Source organism: Oncorhynchus nerka, linkage group LG6 (assembly GCF_034236695.1).
Source record: "Oncorhynchus nerka isolate Pitt River linkage group LG6, Oner_Uvic_2.0, whole genome shotgun sequence".
Classification (NCBI taxonomy): Eukaryota; Metazoa; Chordata; class Actinopteri; order Salmoniformes; family Salmonidae; genus Oncorhynchus; species Oncorhynchus nerka.
Genome location: NC_088401.1, coordinates 83,879,115 through 83,894,001, shown reverse-complemented (window position 1 = coordinate 83,894,001; position 14,887 = coordinate 83,879,115). Strand labels below are relative to the sequence as shown.

Sequence of the window (14,887 nt, the reverse complement as noted above, 5' to 3'; positions counted from 1 at the left end):
GCCCAGTGCTGTAACAGCCACAGTAGTATCAGAGGTAGGACCCACAGACTCTCCTGCATGCCCCGCATCGTGACTGTGAGAAGGACCTGTGTATGTCCGCTCCTTTTCCTTCCACAAGGATGTAGTTTACAATCTGTCCAGTATGATTTATCCCTCTCCACGCAAAGTGTGGACATGACAACTAGATATGTTCCCAAAACAAAACTGTCCAGTTATGCTGATTATTACAATTAGGTTGCAAAAAAAATACATTCTAATGTTGCAACATTTAAAAAATCCTAAAACATTTCTTTAGATTGTGGGAACATTGTGGGGATATGACAAGCGATAGGTTCCCAATAACACTAAAACAGTCAAGTGGTCCTGACGTCAGGGTGCACAAACCATTCCTTAGATGTTACAATGTTGACAGAACAGCCTTTCTGAGTTCTTTAAATATTCCCAGAACATTTCGACAGGTTGTCGGAACAGTGTGGGTATACATTACAAGAGATGTGTTTCCAAAATACAAAATATGCTTAGTTGTGATGACATTCCCTTAATGTTGTAAGAATGAAATGCCGTTTAAAAAACGTTCATAGCATATTTGCAAAATATACCATTGAGGTTCACGCAATATACATTTTACCTTGTCTTGGAGGTCCTCAGAGCAAAGAAAATCATATTTTTTTATTGAACCTTTATTTAACTGTAGCAGTTTAGCACAGATCCACAAGCTATGTGTGTCTCCATTTGAACCACACTTCTTCCCCTGTTAGCTTACCGGTGTTCAGAGCACGCTAGATAGCAAATAAGCACAGGTAGTCTATGTCTTCCGTAACATGGAGATACTGTATGGCCGTGTGGAAACACTAACCCTAACCCTGTAAATATGTGCAGTAATTTACCCTTTCGTTTTTATGAAAATCATTTTTCGCTAATATGGAAGATACTTTCCTTATGTTTCCAAAATCGTACCGCAAGAGATTCGTTTTGATGTTCATAGAGATGCGTTTTAAGGTTCATAAAGAGTGTCAGGGATCTTAACAAAATTCCCCCGACCAGAAGATACTATCGTCAATAGGCGATAAAGCAGTTGGCATCTATGAATGGGTTAGGGTCACTTTTGCTTTTCAGATAAAAAAAAATAAAAAATCAGCCAGAGGGGACCACATCAAGCATCTCAATGAAGGAAATATATCTGGTGCGTTTTTAATAGTTGAAAAGTCCATTTTTACACAATGTTTAATTTTGAGTTAGCAGCCAGATCATAAACCCTCTGCGGCAGACACACTGTGGCCAGGGCTGTGACCAGGGCTGTGGCTGTGGCCAGGGCTGTGGCTGTGGCCAGGGCTGTGGTTGTGGCCAGGGCAGTGGCTGTGGCCAGGGCTGTGGCTGTGGCCAGGGCTGTGGCTGTGGCCAGGGCTGTGGCTGTGGCCAGGGCTGTGGCCAGGGCTGTGGCTGTGGCCAGGGCTGTGGCTGTGGCCAGGGCTGTGGCTGTGGCCAGGGCTGTGGCTGTGGCCAGGGCTGTGGCTGTGGCCAGGGCTGTGGCTGTGGCTGTGGCCAGGGCTGTGGCTGTGGCCAGGGCTGTGGCTGTGGCCAGGGCTGTGGCTGTGGCTGTGGCCAGGGCTGTGGCTGTGGCCAGGGCTGTGGCTGTGGCTGTGGCCAGGGCTGTGGCTGTGGCCAGGGCTGTGGCTGTGGCCAGGGCTGTGGCTGTGGCCAGGGCTGTGGCTGTGGCTGTGGCCAGGGCTGTGGCTGTGGCCAGGGCTGTGGCTGTGGCTGTGGCCAGGGCTGTGGCTGTGGCCAGGGCTGTGGCTGTGGCTGTGGCCAGGGCTGTGGCTGTGGCCAGGGCTGTGGCCAGGGCTGTGGCCAGGGCTGTGGCTGTGGCCAGGGCTGTGGCCAGGGCTGTGGCTGTGGCCAGGGCTGTGGCCAGGGCTGTGGCTGTGGCCAGGGCTGTGGCCAGGGCTGTGGCCTCATGGGTTATTCATCCATTTCTGAGTTATTCAAATGTTCCCATCCTCTTCATTTTATAAATATATTTTTTTTAACCTTTATTTCACTAGCCAAGTCAGTTAAGAACAAATTCTTATTTTCAATGACGGCCTAGGAAGAGTGGGTTAACTGCCTGTTCAGGGGCAGTTAATATGCTGTGTACTTGTAACACTGTATTTTAGGATTGTCTTTCTTGAAAGTCTTATGAAATTCTAATGTAGAAATTGTCAAATTGTTTTCTTGTTAAGTTTGAAGATTCTGAGTCTGTATTTAAGATACACATGATTACACAAGAATACAAGTTATTTAAAGGAAAAGCTCTATCCAACTGAAATCACATTTCATTAGACTTTCAAAGCCTGATGAAGAAAGGAGTACAGAGATAAGAGAGTGTAAAGGGATGAGAGGGAAAGTCAAAACGTACGGAGAGAGACAGAGAGAGGGAGGGAGAGACAGAGAGACAGAGAGAGAGGGAGGGAGAGACAGAGAGACAGAGAGAGAGGGAGGGAGAGACAGAGAGACAGAGAGAGACAGAGAGAGACAGAGACAGAGAGAGAGGGAGGGAGAGACAGAGAGAGAGGGAGGGAGAGACAGAGAGAGAGGGAGGGAGAGACAGAGAGACAGAGAGAGAGGGAGGGAGAGACAGAGAGACAGAGAGAGAGGGAGGGAGAGACAGAGAGGGAGAGACAGAGAGACAGAGAGACAGAGACAGAGAGAGAGAGAGAGAGGGAGAGGGAGAGAGAGAGAGAGAGAGAGAGGCATTACCACTTCATAGTGCATCCAGCCAATACTCTTGGTGAGTACGTATAGGCTGAGTGCTACAGAAACAGGCAACTCAAACACACCTTTTCATTTATTTAAAGCTGCATCTCGCTCCGTAAGAGGAAACTGCCTTCCCCCTGTTGAGTGAAACCTGAGGAAGGGATGTGGTATGATCATGGTGTACAATGGTTCGTATTTGTGTACTTAAAAAAAATATATATATATACACTACCGATCAAAAGTTTTAGAACAATGGTTTTTCTTTATTTTTTACTATGTTCTACATTGTAGAATAATAGTGAAGACATCGAAACTATGAAATAACACACATGGAATCATATACAGTTGTAAACAAAAAGTGTTAAACAAATGAACATATATTTTATATTTGAGATTCTTCAAATAGCCGCCCTTTGCCTTGATGACAGCTTTGCGCACTCTTGGCATTCTCTCAACTAGCATCATGAGGTGCTACCTGCAATGCATTTCACAGTGTGTGTGTGTGTGTGTGTGTAGGGTCATTACGCACCCCCTGGGGTCGACGTTGATCGAAAGAGTGATCACAGAGAGAATAGAACAAAGCTGACCCCTACAGGTTTGGTACTGTAGTTGCTTTAAATGTAAACCCCGCCCCCACTGTACTACGTCATGTCTGACTACTAGGAAGTAAATCGAGATTACATTTTGTCAACCTCCCTGTCCGGAGCGATATCTTCGAATAAGGTAACAAATGTTAGTATTTACTTATTTTGTAACTGGTCAAACTAACATTGCCACAATGTATGTATTACTATTGAGCTAGAGAGTAAAAGAAAGATGTAACGTTAGCTGGCCCACATAACGTGAGTTTTCACAAAGCCAGTTGATCTAATTAGCTGCTGACTGTAGCTGGCTGACTAACGTTATCGCGCTGTTATTTTAGCTACGCAGATAATCACACCGTCAGCATTGAAGATTAGGTTAGTTTAGCTAGTCTTCGGGTTATATTTTTCAGCTGCTAGTTTGTGAAGAGGGTTAAATTGAAAGGGATAAAGTCGCCTAGTTGGAGTGGGAAATCCCCAATGTAGAATGTAAACAACACCGATTTGGACAATCTTATTAATCAGGCTGTAATACACAATTAGTTGGTATAAACAGCCTCAAACTAATGACTGCAAAATCGTTTAAATGTTTTACTACAAGCCAGAATGTTGAATAAAAATACATTTTTACTTAATCTACCGGTTGACGGTGGTGTTGGTCCTTTAGATGGTCGACATTTGAGACAAGCCCTGCATTGTTAACCTGACTTCTTAGAGCGCTGGGTGTTTTTATTGATTAAACCTACATTTAACTAGGCAAATCAGTTAATAACAAAATCTTAATTACAATAACGGCATACCAAAACGTCTCCTGCGGGGACGGGGTCCTGGGGTTAAAATAGATAAATAAATACAATATAAATATAGGACAAATCACAACAAGAGACACCCTGGTTTGTTTACGTTTCTACGTTTGTCTAGATGGCGTAAACCTACAGCTCTTTCTAGTGGTGACGTCAGGGACAGCAGTTGTTGACAACTGTAGCAAACCCTAACTATGTTCCCTAACTGAAACCTCATTCTCCTAACCTGCTACGTTAATTCACTTAACCTCCACGTTAATTAACCTAACCTGCTACGAAAACAAACCATCTGTGTTGACAAATTGTCTGTAAGGTCCCTCAGTCGAGCAGCGAATTTGAAACACAGATTGAACCACCAAGTATCACCCCACCGGTACTAAAGTTGACATTTCAATTACCTGGCACATGCACAAAACCATGTAAATGGCCTGCTTGACTTCATTAGACTGAGCCATAATAAGAACAACCTAGTTAGTATGCCCATTGCCTGCATGTACTTCCGTCATGTGCTCATGCCTTCAGTCGTGAACGAACATGTGTGCATGCAATGCATGCAGTCTAACTGCAGTCTGCAGGTACAACGACTTCAGAAAGCATTCATTCCCTTTGACTTATTCCACATTTTGTTGTGTTACAGCCTGAATTCAAAATCGATTAAATCATATGTTTTTTCTTCTGTCGCCCATCTACACATAATGAATATGTTAAAACGTGTTTTTGGAAATGAAATACAGAAATATCTCATTTACATAAGTATTCGCACCCCTGAGTCAATGCATGTTAGAATCAACTTTGGCAGCGATTACAGCTGTGAGTCTTTCTGGGTAAATCTGTAAGAGCTTTCCACATCTAGATTGTACAACATTTGCCCATTTATTCTTTAAAAAATTATTCAAGCTCGGTCAAATTGGTTGTTGATCATTGCTAGACAACCATTTAAGTCTTGCCATAGATTTTCAAGCCGAATTAAGTCAAAACTGTAACTCAACCACTCAGGAACATTCATTGACTGCTTGGTAAGAAACTCCAATGTAGATTTGTCCATGTGTTTTTCGGGTTATTGTCCTGCTGAAAGGTGAATTAACCTCCCAGTGTCTGGTGAAAAGCATACTAAACCAGGTTTTCCTCTAGGATTTTGCCTGTGCTTAGCTCCATTCTGTTTATTTTTTATCTAGAAAAAGCTCCGCAGTAACATGATAACATAACATGATACCCATAACATGATGCAGCCACCACAATGCTTGAAAAGTGTGGTACTCAGTGATGTGTTGTATTGGATTTGCCCCAAACACAACACTTTGTATTCAGGACAAAAAGTTCATTGCTTTGCCACATATTTTGCAGTATTACTTTAGTTCCTTGTTGCAAACAGGAAGCATGTTTTGGAATATTTTTATTCTGTACAGGCTTCCTTCTTTTCACTCTGTCAATTAGGTTAGTATTGTGGTGCAACTACAATGTTGATCCATCCTCAGTTTTCTCCTATGACAGCCATTAAACTCTGTAATAGAGCGGTTTCCTTTCTCTCCGGCAACTGAGTTAGGAAGGATGCCTGTATCTTTGTAGTACCTGGGTGTATTGATACACCAGCCAAAGTGTAATAAATTCACCATGCTCAAAAAAATAGTAAATGTCTGCTCTTTTTTTTTAATCTACCAATGGGTGCCCTTCTTTGTGAGGCATTAGAAAACCTCCCTGGTCTTTGTGGTTGAATCTGTGTTTGAAATTCACTGCTCGACTGAGGGACCTTACAGATGTATGTGTGGGGTACAGAGATGAGGTAGTCATTCAAAAATCATGTTAAACACATTTTTTTTGCACAGAGAGTCCATGCAACTTATTATGCGACTTGCTAAGCACATCTATACTCCTGAACTTATTTAGGCTTACCATAACAAATGGGTTGAATACTTATTACCTCAAGACATTTCAGCTGTAAATTTGTTTTATTAAATTGGTAAACATTTCGAAAAATATAATTCCACTTTGACATTGTGTGGTATTGTGCATAGGCCAGTGACCCCCCCAAAAAAATCTAAATGTAATACAAAATGTGGAAAAGGTCAAAGGGTATGAATACTTTGTGAAGGCGGTGTATATGAACTGTTTAGCTCATGGGCCAGGTGATAGAAACGCCAACGTCAGTCAGTACCTGGGCTCTAAAGGTCGGCTGAACGATACTTTTCTGTGGATATTTTGTCTCACATTTCGAGCAGCTGAAAGACAAATCGCACAGAAAACAGGTAGAGAAAGTTAAAAAGAAATGTTATTCAACATTTGGGCTTGGAAAGGCACATGTGCACGAGTTTGCAGTTATTAGTTTAAGGCTGTATATAAGTTACCAATTAATTGTGTGTTACAGCGTGATTTAATCAGACTAAGTTGGACTGTTACTCAGCTAGCTATGTCTCAAACTCCCCAACCACAGGCTGGTGGCTCGTTAAGGCGCTTAGAGATGGGCAGCGAGGGTCTCATAGACTTCAATGGGAGTAGCGCAGCAGGCGGAAAACGCAAGAAGCACGGTCAGTGCTGTTCGCTCCAGTAAGCGGTGCTCATATATGAAATTAGCCGATGTCTCGAGCGGCGATCATCTTGTAAACCAATCAAACCATGTTTTTAATGACAATATTCGAGCTGACAACAACCGGGACCGTTTGTCACTACACACGGTAGGCGGATTTCCTCGCGGTTCAATTGCCGTTTACCCGCGGCCCGTCTGTAAGCGCCTTAAGTTAAGTCAGCTGTACAACTTTTTCTTGTGACAACTTGTTCTGTACACTGAGTTCCATGTATTGCATAACGAGCTCCTTTTTTTATAAAGATAGCCAAGAAGTCACAGTGTAGTCTACTGTAGGGTTTCTGTCTTTTCACAACGTTTTTTTTTGTCTCTCTTTACAGTTGTCTCTACTACCTCTACCACAGTGACAAAGTGTTGAGGCAGAGGACCATGTTATTCAAACCACTCTGAAGATACTGTTTTAATCGCACTTTTTAAAAAATGGACTCACTGAAATCCTCCCGTGTTTATTTCGAACGCTAATAAATGTGATCATTATTGATCATTTTATATACAAGGGAAATAACTATCTTATTGCCAGACAGTGAGTGACACAGTCTATTCCCATTCACCTCAATGGAAGTTCCAGTCACACCAATTCTACCCTCTAACTCTACCCTGCCTACACCTTTCCCTCTGCACCCGGCCGTGGCCCCATCAGTCCAGCTTGGATTTACCATCCTCTACACTACTCTCTACGGATGTCTCTTCTTGGTAGTCTACGTTCAGCTCTGGCTCCTCTTTCTCTACCGACACAAGCGCTGGAGCTACCAGAGTGGGTTTCTGTTCCTCTGTCTTCTCTGGGCGGCTCTTCGTACCACTCTGTTCTCTTTCTACTTCCATAATGCCCTGGAAGCCAATCACCTGGCCACAGTGTTTTACTGGCTCCTTTACTGCTTCCCTGTCTGTCTGCAGTTCTTCACCCTCAGTCTCATCAACCTCTACTTCACTCAGGTAAGACGCATATATTATATCTTAGATCATATGACATGCTTGCGGGACAAGTTTTTCTGAGTTATGATTTGTTATGAAAGCATTAGTCTTGACACTCGTGACAGATTTTTAAATCGAGAAGCTGGCCGACGCACGCAAGTTTTGGTTTTCAGGTTCTGAGACTATCTAAGTATTTGTTAAAGACTAGTATGTGTTCACTTGAACTATCGTCTGGTTTCTATTCTCCTTTGTGTGTACAGGTATTACTCAAAGTGAGAGAGAAGTACAACCCTGACACTGAGCCCGGCAATGGACTGTGAGTTCCACTTCCCTAAAAATGACTTGCTGTTGTGTGTCCTTTTTTTAGTGGTTTTGAAGTAGCTTTATTTAAAACATTTGCATTGACACGTCTCACTCTTTTCAGATGTTGGGCGCGGTGCTTCTACACCACCCTGAGTGGTGTGTTCCTGTGTGTCAACGTGGTGTGTGCTGCTCTCGGCTGGAACGGGGGCAGTGGAGGAGCAGGAACTAAAACATGGAGTCTGGTTCTGATACGAGTGCTGGTCAACGACCTGCTTTTCATCTTTGAGGCTGTCTGTCTAGCTGCACTACTGCTTCTGTTAACCCAACGCTCCCCATCCACCAGCCCTTACCTGCACAGTAAGGTGAGTCCTGACTGTAGATATCCACCTGCACAGTAAGGTGAGTCCAGACTGTAGATATCCACCTGCACAGTAAGGTGAGTCCTGACTGTAGATATCCACCTGCACGGTAAGGTGAGTCCAGACTGTAGCCCTTACCTGCACAGTAAGGTGAGTCCTGACTGTAGATATCCACCTGCACAGTAAGGTGAGTCCTGACTGTAGATATCCACCTGCACGGTAAGGTGAGTCCTGACTGTAGATCTCCACCTGCACAGTAAGGTGAGTCCAGACTGTAGCCCTTACCTGCACAGTAAGGTGAGTCCTGACTGTAGATATCCACCTGCACAGTAAGGTGAGTCCAGACTGTAGCCCTTACCTGCACAGTAAGGTGAGTCCTGACTGTAGATATCCACCTGCACGGTAAGGTGAGTCCAGACTGTAGCCCTTACCTGCACAGTAAGGTGAGTCCTGACTGTAGATATCCACCTGCACAGTAAGGTGAGTCCTGACTGTAGATATCCACCTACACAGTAAGGTGAGTCCTGACTGTAGCCCTTACCTGCACAGTAAGGTGAGTCCTGACTGTAGATATCCACCTACACAGTAAGGTGAGTCCTGACTGTAGCCCTTACCTACACAGTAAGGTGAGTCCTGACTGTAGCCCTTACCTGCACAGTAAGGTGAGTCCTGACTGTAGATATCCACCTACACAGTAAGGTGAGTCCTGACTGTAGCCCTTACCTGCACAGTAAGGTGAGTCCTGACTGTAGATATCCACCTACACAGTAAGGTGAGTCCTGACTGTAGCCCTTACCTACACAGTAAGGTGAGTCCAGACTGTAGCCCTTACCTGCACAGTAAGGTGAGTCCTGACTGTAGCCCTTACCTACACAGTAAGGTGAGTCCTGACTGTAGCCCTTACCTGCACAGTAAGGTGAGTCCAGACTAGTTAATCAGCTATTCCTTAAAAGCGAATTCAACGGAACAATTTTGTATTCTCTAGTCAGGGATGTGATTCTTCCCTAAAATAATTAATGTGTTTATGACATTCATTCTCCACTAACTGTAACTGACCTAGCTATTCCTAACCGTATCCCCAAGCTAATTGGGAGGAAGTGTCTGGTAAATGGGAAATGGGACAACCTTATAGTAGAATATCTAGTTATAGTGGAGAAAGTTCTTATTGCTAAAAACATACCTGATAATATGGACCATGCATGGTCTAATATGTTAAAATAATTTTACCAAAATGTTATTGGGTTTATTTCTGGAGGTGGAAATGTTATATTTTAGATGGTGTCAGCGTAATTTTATTTGAATTCATTTTGAAGTTGAATTGAATGAGTAGTTCCAAGCCAATCAGTACTACGTGCAGATTGGTATGTATCTTCTTCCCCCAGGGAACAACAGTGTGCCAGACTGCAGTACTAGGAGCAGGTGTAATATTGCTCTTTGCTAGTCGAGCATGTTACAACCTGGCTGTTCTCATACTGTCCCAGAATCACAGAGTGGAGTCCTTTGACTTTGACTGGTACAATATCTCTGACCAGGTAAAGCGCTTTATTCATGTACACTGAAACAAAAATGTCAACGCAACATGCAACCATTTCAAAGATTTTACTGAGTTACAGTTCATATATACAGTGGGGAGAACAAGTATTTGATACACTGCCGATTTTGCACGTTTTCCTACTTACAAAGCATGTAGAGGTCTGTAATTTTTTTAATCATAGTTACACTTCAACTGTGAGAGACGGAATCTAAAAAAAAAAATCCAGAAAATCACATTGTATGATTTTAAATAATTAATTAGCATTTTATTGCATGACATAAGTATTTGATACATCAGAAAAGCAGAACTTAATATTTGGTACAGAAACCTTTGTATGATCTCTGTAATTGTAAATGTTTCCTGTAGTTCTTGACCAGGTTTGCACACACTGCAGCAGGGATTTTGGCCCCCTCTTCCATACAGACCGTATCCAGATCCTTCAGGTTTCGGGGCAGTCGCTGGGCCATACGGACTTTCAGCTCCCTCCAAATATTTTCTATTGGGTTCAGGTCTGGAGACTGGCTAGGCCACACCAGACCTTGAGATTCTTCTTATGGAGCCACTACTTAGTTGCCATGGCTGTGTGTTTTGGGTCGTTGTCATGCTGGAAGATCCAGCCACGACCCATCTTCAATGCTCTTACTGAGGGAAGGTGTTTGTTGGCCAAGATCTTGCGATACATGGCCCCATCCATCCTCCCCTCAATGCGGTGCAGTCGTCCTGTCCCCTTTGCAGAAAAGCATCCCCAAAGAATGATGTTTCCACCTCCATGCTTCACGGTTGGGATGGTGTTCTTGGGGTTGTACTCATCCTTCTTCTTCCTCCAAACACGGCGAGTGGAGTTTAGACTAAAAAGCTCTATTTTGGTCTCATCAGACCACATGACCTTCTCCCATTCCTCCTCTGGATCATCCAGATGGTCATTGGCAAACTTCAGACGGGCCTGGACATAAACTGGCTTGAGCAGGGGGACCTTGCGTGCGCTGCAGGATTTTTATCCATGACGGCGTAGTGTGTTACTAATGGTTTTCTTTGAGACTGTGGTCCCAGCTCTCTTCAGGTCATTGACCAGGTCCTGCCATGTGATTTTGGGCTGATCCCCCTCACCTTCCTCATGATCATTGATGCCCCACGAGGTGAGATCTTGCATGGAGCCCCAGACCGAGGATGATTGACCGTCATCTTGAACTTCTTCCATTTTCTAATAATTGCGCCAACAGTTGTTGCCTTCTCACCAAGCTGCTTGCCTATTGTCCTGTAGCCCATCCCAGCCTTGTGCAGGTCTACAATTTTATCCCTGATGTCCTTACACAGCTCTCTGGTCTTGGCCATTATGTAGATGTTGGAGTCTGTTTATTGTGTGGACAGGTGTATTTTATACAGGTAACAAGTTCAAACCGGTGCAGTTAATACAGGTAATGAGTAGAGAACAGGAGGGCTTCTTAAAGAAAAACTAACAGGTCTGTGAGAGCCGGAATTCTTACTGGTTGGTAGGTGATCAAATACTTATGTCATGCAATAAAATGCAATTACTTAAAAATCATACAATGTGATTGTCTGGATTTTTGTTTTAGATTCCATCTCTCACAGTTGAAGTGTACCTATGATAAAAATTACAGACCTCTACATGCTTTGTAAGTAGGAAAACCTGCAAAATCAGCAGTGTATCAAATACTTGTTCTCTCCACTGTATGTATGTACCGGTATGTGTGTGTGTGTGTGTGTATATATAAATGTATGTATATATGGAAATCAGTCAATTGATATGAATACATTAGGCCCTAATCTATGGATTTCCTATAACTGGGCAGGGGTGCAGCCATTGGTGGGCCTGGGAGGACAAAGGCCCACCCACTGGGGAGCCTAGCAACAGCTCTGGTGGACATTCCTACAGTCAGCATGCCAATTGCACGCTCCTTCAAAACCTGAGACATCTGTGGTGTTGTTGTGACACATCTGCACATTTTAGAGTTTCCTTTTATTGTCCCCACACCTGTGTAATGAACAAGCTGTTTAACCGGCTTATTGAAATGCTCACTGACAGGGACGGAAACACATTTGTGCACAACATTTGAGAGAAATAATATGTTTGTGCGTCTGGAAAATGATTTCAGCTCATGAAACATGGGACCAACACTTTACATGTTGAGTTTTATATTTTTGTTCAGTATTGTTAACATACAAAATGGTTGAATTGATTCAGTGACATTGGCAAGATGTCACTGGAAAATCTGTCTAAGGGGATCTATTTGAGAAAGAATCTCTCTCTAATGTTGATACATTATCAGTAGCGTTGTCGCTGCGATGTCGTCTGTAGTTATTGGGGATGCAAGCTGATTTTTAGATCAGTGACTCTGGAGTCCGTCTGCAATGTAGTCTCTACCTCAAACATGTACAATAACACAGTGCTTGTCTTTCCTCAGGCTGACCTGCGTAGTGAACTGGGAGACCGGGGTTACTTGGCGTTCGGTGTAATTCTCTTCATATGGGAGCTGCTTCCCACCAGCCTCCTCATCCTCATCTTCAGAGTCCGCCAACCGCCTCAAGAAGATGTTAGTTTCTGTTCTCTTTCCTTCCTGACCAGACCTCTAGGGTCTCTCTCCCTACGTTTCCTGACCAGACCTCTAGGGTCGCTCTCCCTACGTTTCCTGACCAGACCTCTAGGGTCGCTCTCCCTACGTTTCCTGACCAGACCTCTAGGGTCGCTCTCCCTACGTTTCCTGACCAGACCTCTAGGGTCGCTCTCCCTACGTTTCCTGACCAGACCTCTAGGGTCGCTCTCCCTACGTTTCCTGACCAGACCTCTAGGGTCGCTCTCCTCCCTGACCAGACGTTTCCTGACCAGACCTCTAGGGTGACCAGCTCTCCCTACGTTTCCTGACCAGACCTCTAGGGTCGCTCTCCCTACGTTTCCTGACCAGACCTCTAGGGTCGCTCTCCCTACGTTTCCTGACCAGACCTCTAGGGTCGCTCTCCCTACGTTTCCTGACCAGACCTCTAGGGTCTCTCTCCCTACGTTTGGTTTCCATTTCTGTATTTGTATGTGTAGGCCCATTCTGACGTGTTTCTTCCTTCTGTCGCAGGGCTGTAGTATGCCCAACAGCAACAGAGTACCCCGGCCGTACTTCTTTGATGACCCAGCAGGGGAAGACGCTGACTCGGGTGTTCCTTGGGTCAACAGCTCACATCCACACCAAAGGTAATTAACTGTCTGAACATTACCCGGGTTGGTGCAAAACCATATGGAAATTGGAATTTCAGTCTACTTTCTGAATTCAAAATGGTATTTATTGGCCCTAAACTTGGACTTTTACTTTAATTGTGTAATAATCAATTAATCTGTATGGTTATTTACAACAACAAATTATTTATTGTTCACACTGTTGTCTCCTTTTCACCAGCTGGTATGGATCCATCAAGGAGACGACACCTCTCGTCTTCGCCAGTAACCCTCCGGACCAGAACCAACACCACTCCTTTTACTCTACACCACAGAACTAACTGATCCTCTGTCCCAAATGGCACCCTAATTCCCTTTTTATAGTGCACTACTTTTAACCAGGGACCATAGGGCTCTAGTCAAATGTAGTGCACTATGTAGGTTAGAGGATGCCATTTGGGACGCGCTTTGATCCTGTCTGTCTGCAGTGAAATTCTGAAGCGCTCTATCTCAGGTTGCTGAAAAGGCGCTGCGCGGTCGATCCGACATCTACTTTGGTCATGCAGCATTTACAGTGAGTCGGCGCGTCCGTACTTCGCCGAGCTGTTGTCAAGGAAGTGACTGTGTTTTTATACAGAACCTCCCGCCCTCGCCTACCGTCACCCAATCACGTCAATGCGGAGCGATGTGGAACCCTCCGCATTGTTACAACATTTGGGGAGGCGCACGGCGATTGTGGTCCGGAGCTCAGTTTGGCCTCTGGAGGCTCTGCAATTGTCACACCCTCCCATACGGAGCCTCAAACCACATTTTCAAATCCAGCATAAATTGTCTTTGATCGCTTCCAGCTGCAGACAGCAATACCTCCATTCCAATTGACTGGTGTTTTTGCACACAAAAAAAACACAACCTCATCACTAAATAGAGTAACTATGCACCTTTTCTTTTATTGATCAACTGATGACCGTCATCTCCAACGGAGCCTCGTTTTTTGTGGGGGGTTTTATTCCTATGATTGGTCGCGATGTGTTTTGTCCTCTGACCTGTGTATTCATTAGATTTGATTGCAGTCTCTGTGCTATTTCATGTCAACTCCTTGTCCGTCAATGCCATGTCAACGGAGGTGGTAAGAGGACAAAATGCCATGTCAACGGAGGTGGTAAGAGGACAAACACTGACACTCAGGCTATATTCATTCCATTATAGAAAGTTTATTTTCAACTTTTCTGACAGGACTAAATGTCATTTATTTTGTAAAGGTATTGTTTCCTACTTGCCGTCTAGCTTAAAGGCACTGTAAAAATCGGCATGACCACTTTCATAAGTAATGCAGACAACAGATTAGTTTTGTCATTTTATGTGATTGTACATTGAAGTAAACTAACTTATTTAATCAGATATCACCTGTCGTTTTAGCAGTTATGGACCAAATACCTCTTCCTTCTCACCAGCATCCATTTTATAAGGGAATTTTCTAGGTGCTTCATAGCTAAACAGAATATACTCAGATTGTGTAAATGTGTGATTACACTGAACAAAAAAGCACAACATGTAAAGAGTTCTCGTGTTTTTATGAGCTGAAATAAAAGATCCCAGAAATGTTCCATACGAATGAAAAGCTTTTTCTCTAATTTTGTGCAGTGAGCATTTCTTATTTTTGCCAAGATAATCCAGCCACCTGACAGATGTGGCATATCAAGAAGCTGCTTAAACAGCATGATCATTACACAGGTGCACCTTGTGCTGGTGGACAATCAAGGGCCACTCTAAAATGTGCCGTTTTGGCACAACACAATGCCACAGATGTCTCAGTTTGAGGGAGCATGGAATAAAATTAGATTTAAATTGGCATGCTGACTTGAATGTCCACCAGAACTGTCAGAATGTTTATCTCTACCATAAATTGCCTCGTTATTTTTATGGC

General features: G+C 43.8%; 1 protein-coding gene across 3 annotated transcripts; it reads left to right on the top strand.

Moving 5' to 3' along the window:
* Positions 1-3,351: 3,351 nt before the first annotated feature.
* Positions 3,352-14,567, top strand: gpr137 (G protein-coupled receptor 137). Of its 3 annotated transcripts, none has more exons than XM_029646810.2 (8): positions 3,352-3,456; positions 7,016-7,628; positions 7,868-7,923; positions 8,032-8,272; positions 9,652-9,801; positions 12,227-12,355; positions 12,887-13,002; positions 13,205-14,567. In XM_029646810.2, exons 2-8 carry the CDS (start codon positions 7,251-7,253, stop codon positions 13,302-13,304), a joined length of 1,170 nt encoding a protein of 389 aa, XP_029502670.2. In that variant the 5' UTR covers positions 3,352-3,456; positions 7,016-7,250; the 3' UTR covers positions 13,305-14,567. The 3 variants fall into 3 exon arrangements, with proteins under 3 accessions (XP_029502670.2, XP_029502671.2, XP_029502672.2); XM_029646811.2 differs by having other exon boundaries at positions 3,402-3,465; XM_029646812.2 differs by lacking the exon at positions 3,352-3,456 and adding an exon at positions 3,566-6,360.
* Positions 14,568-14,887: the final 320 nt, after the last annotated feature.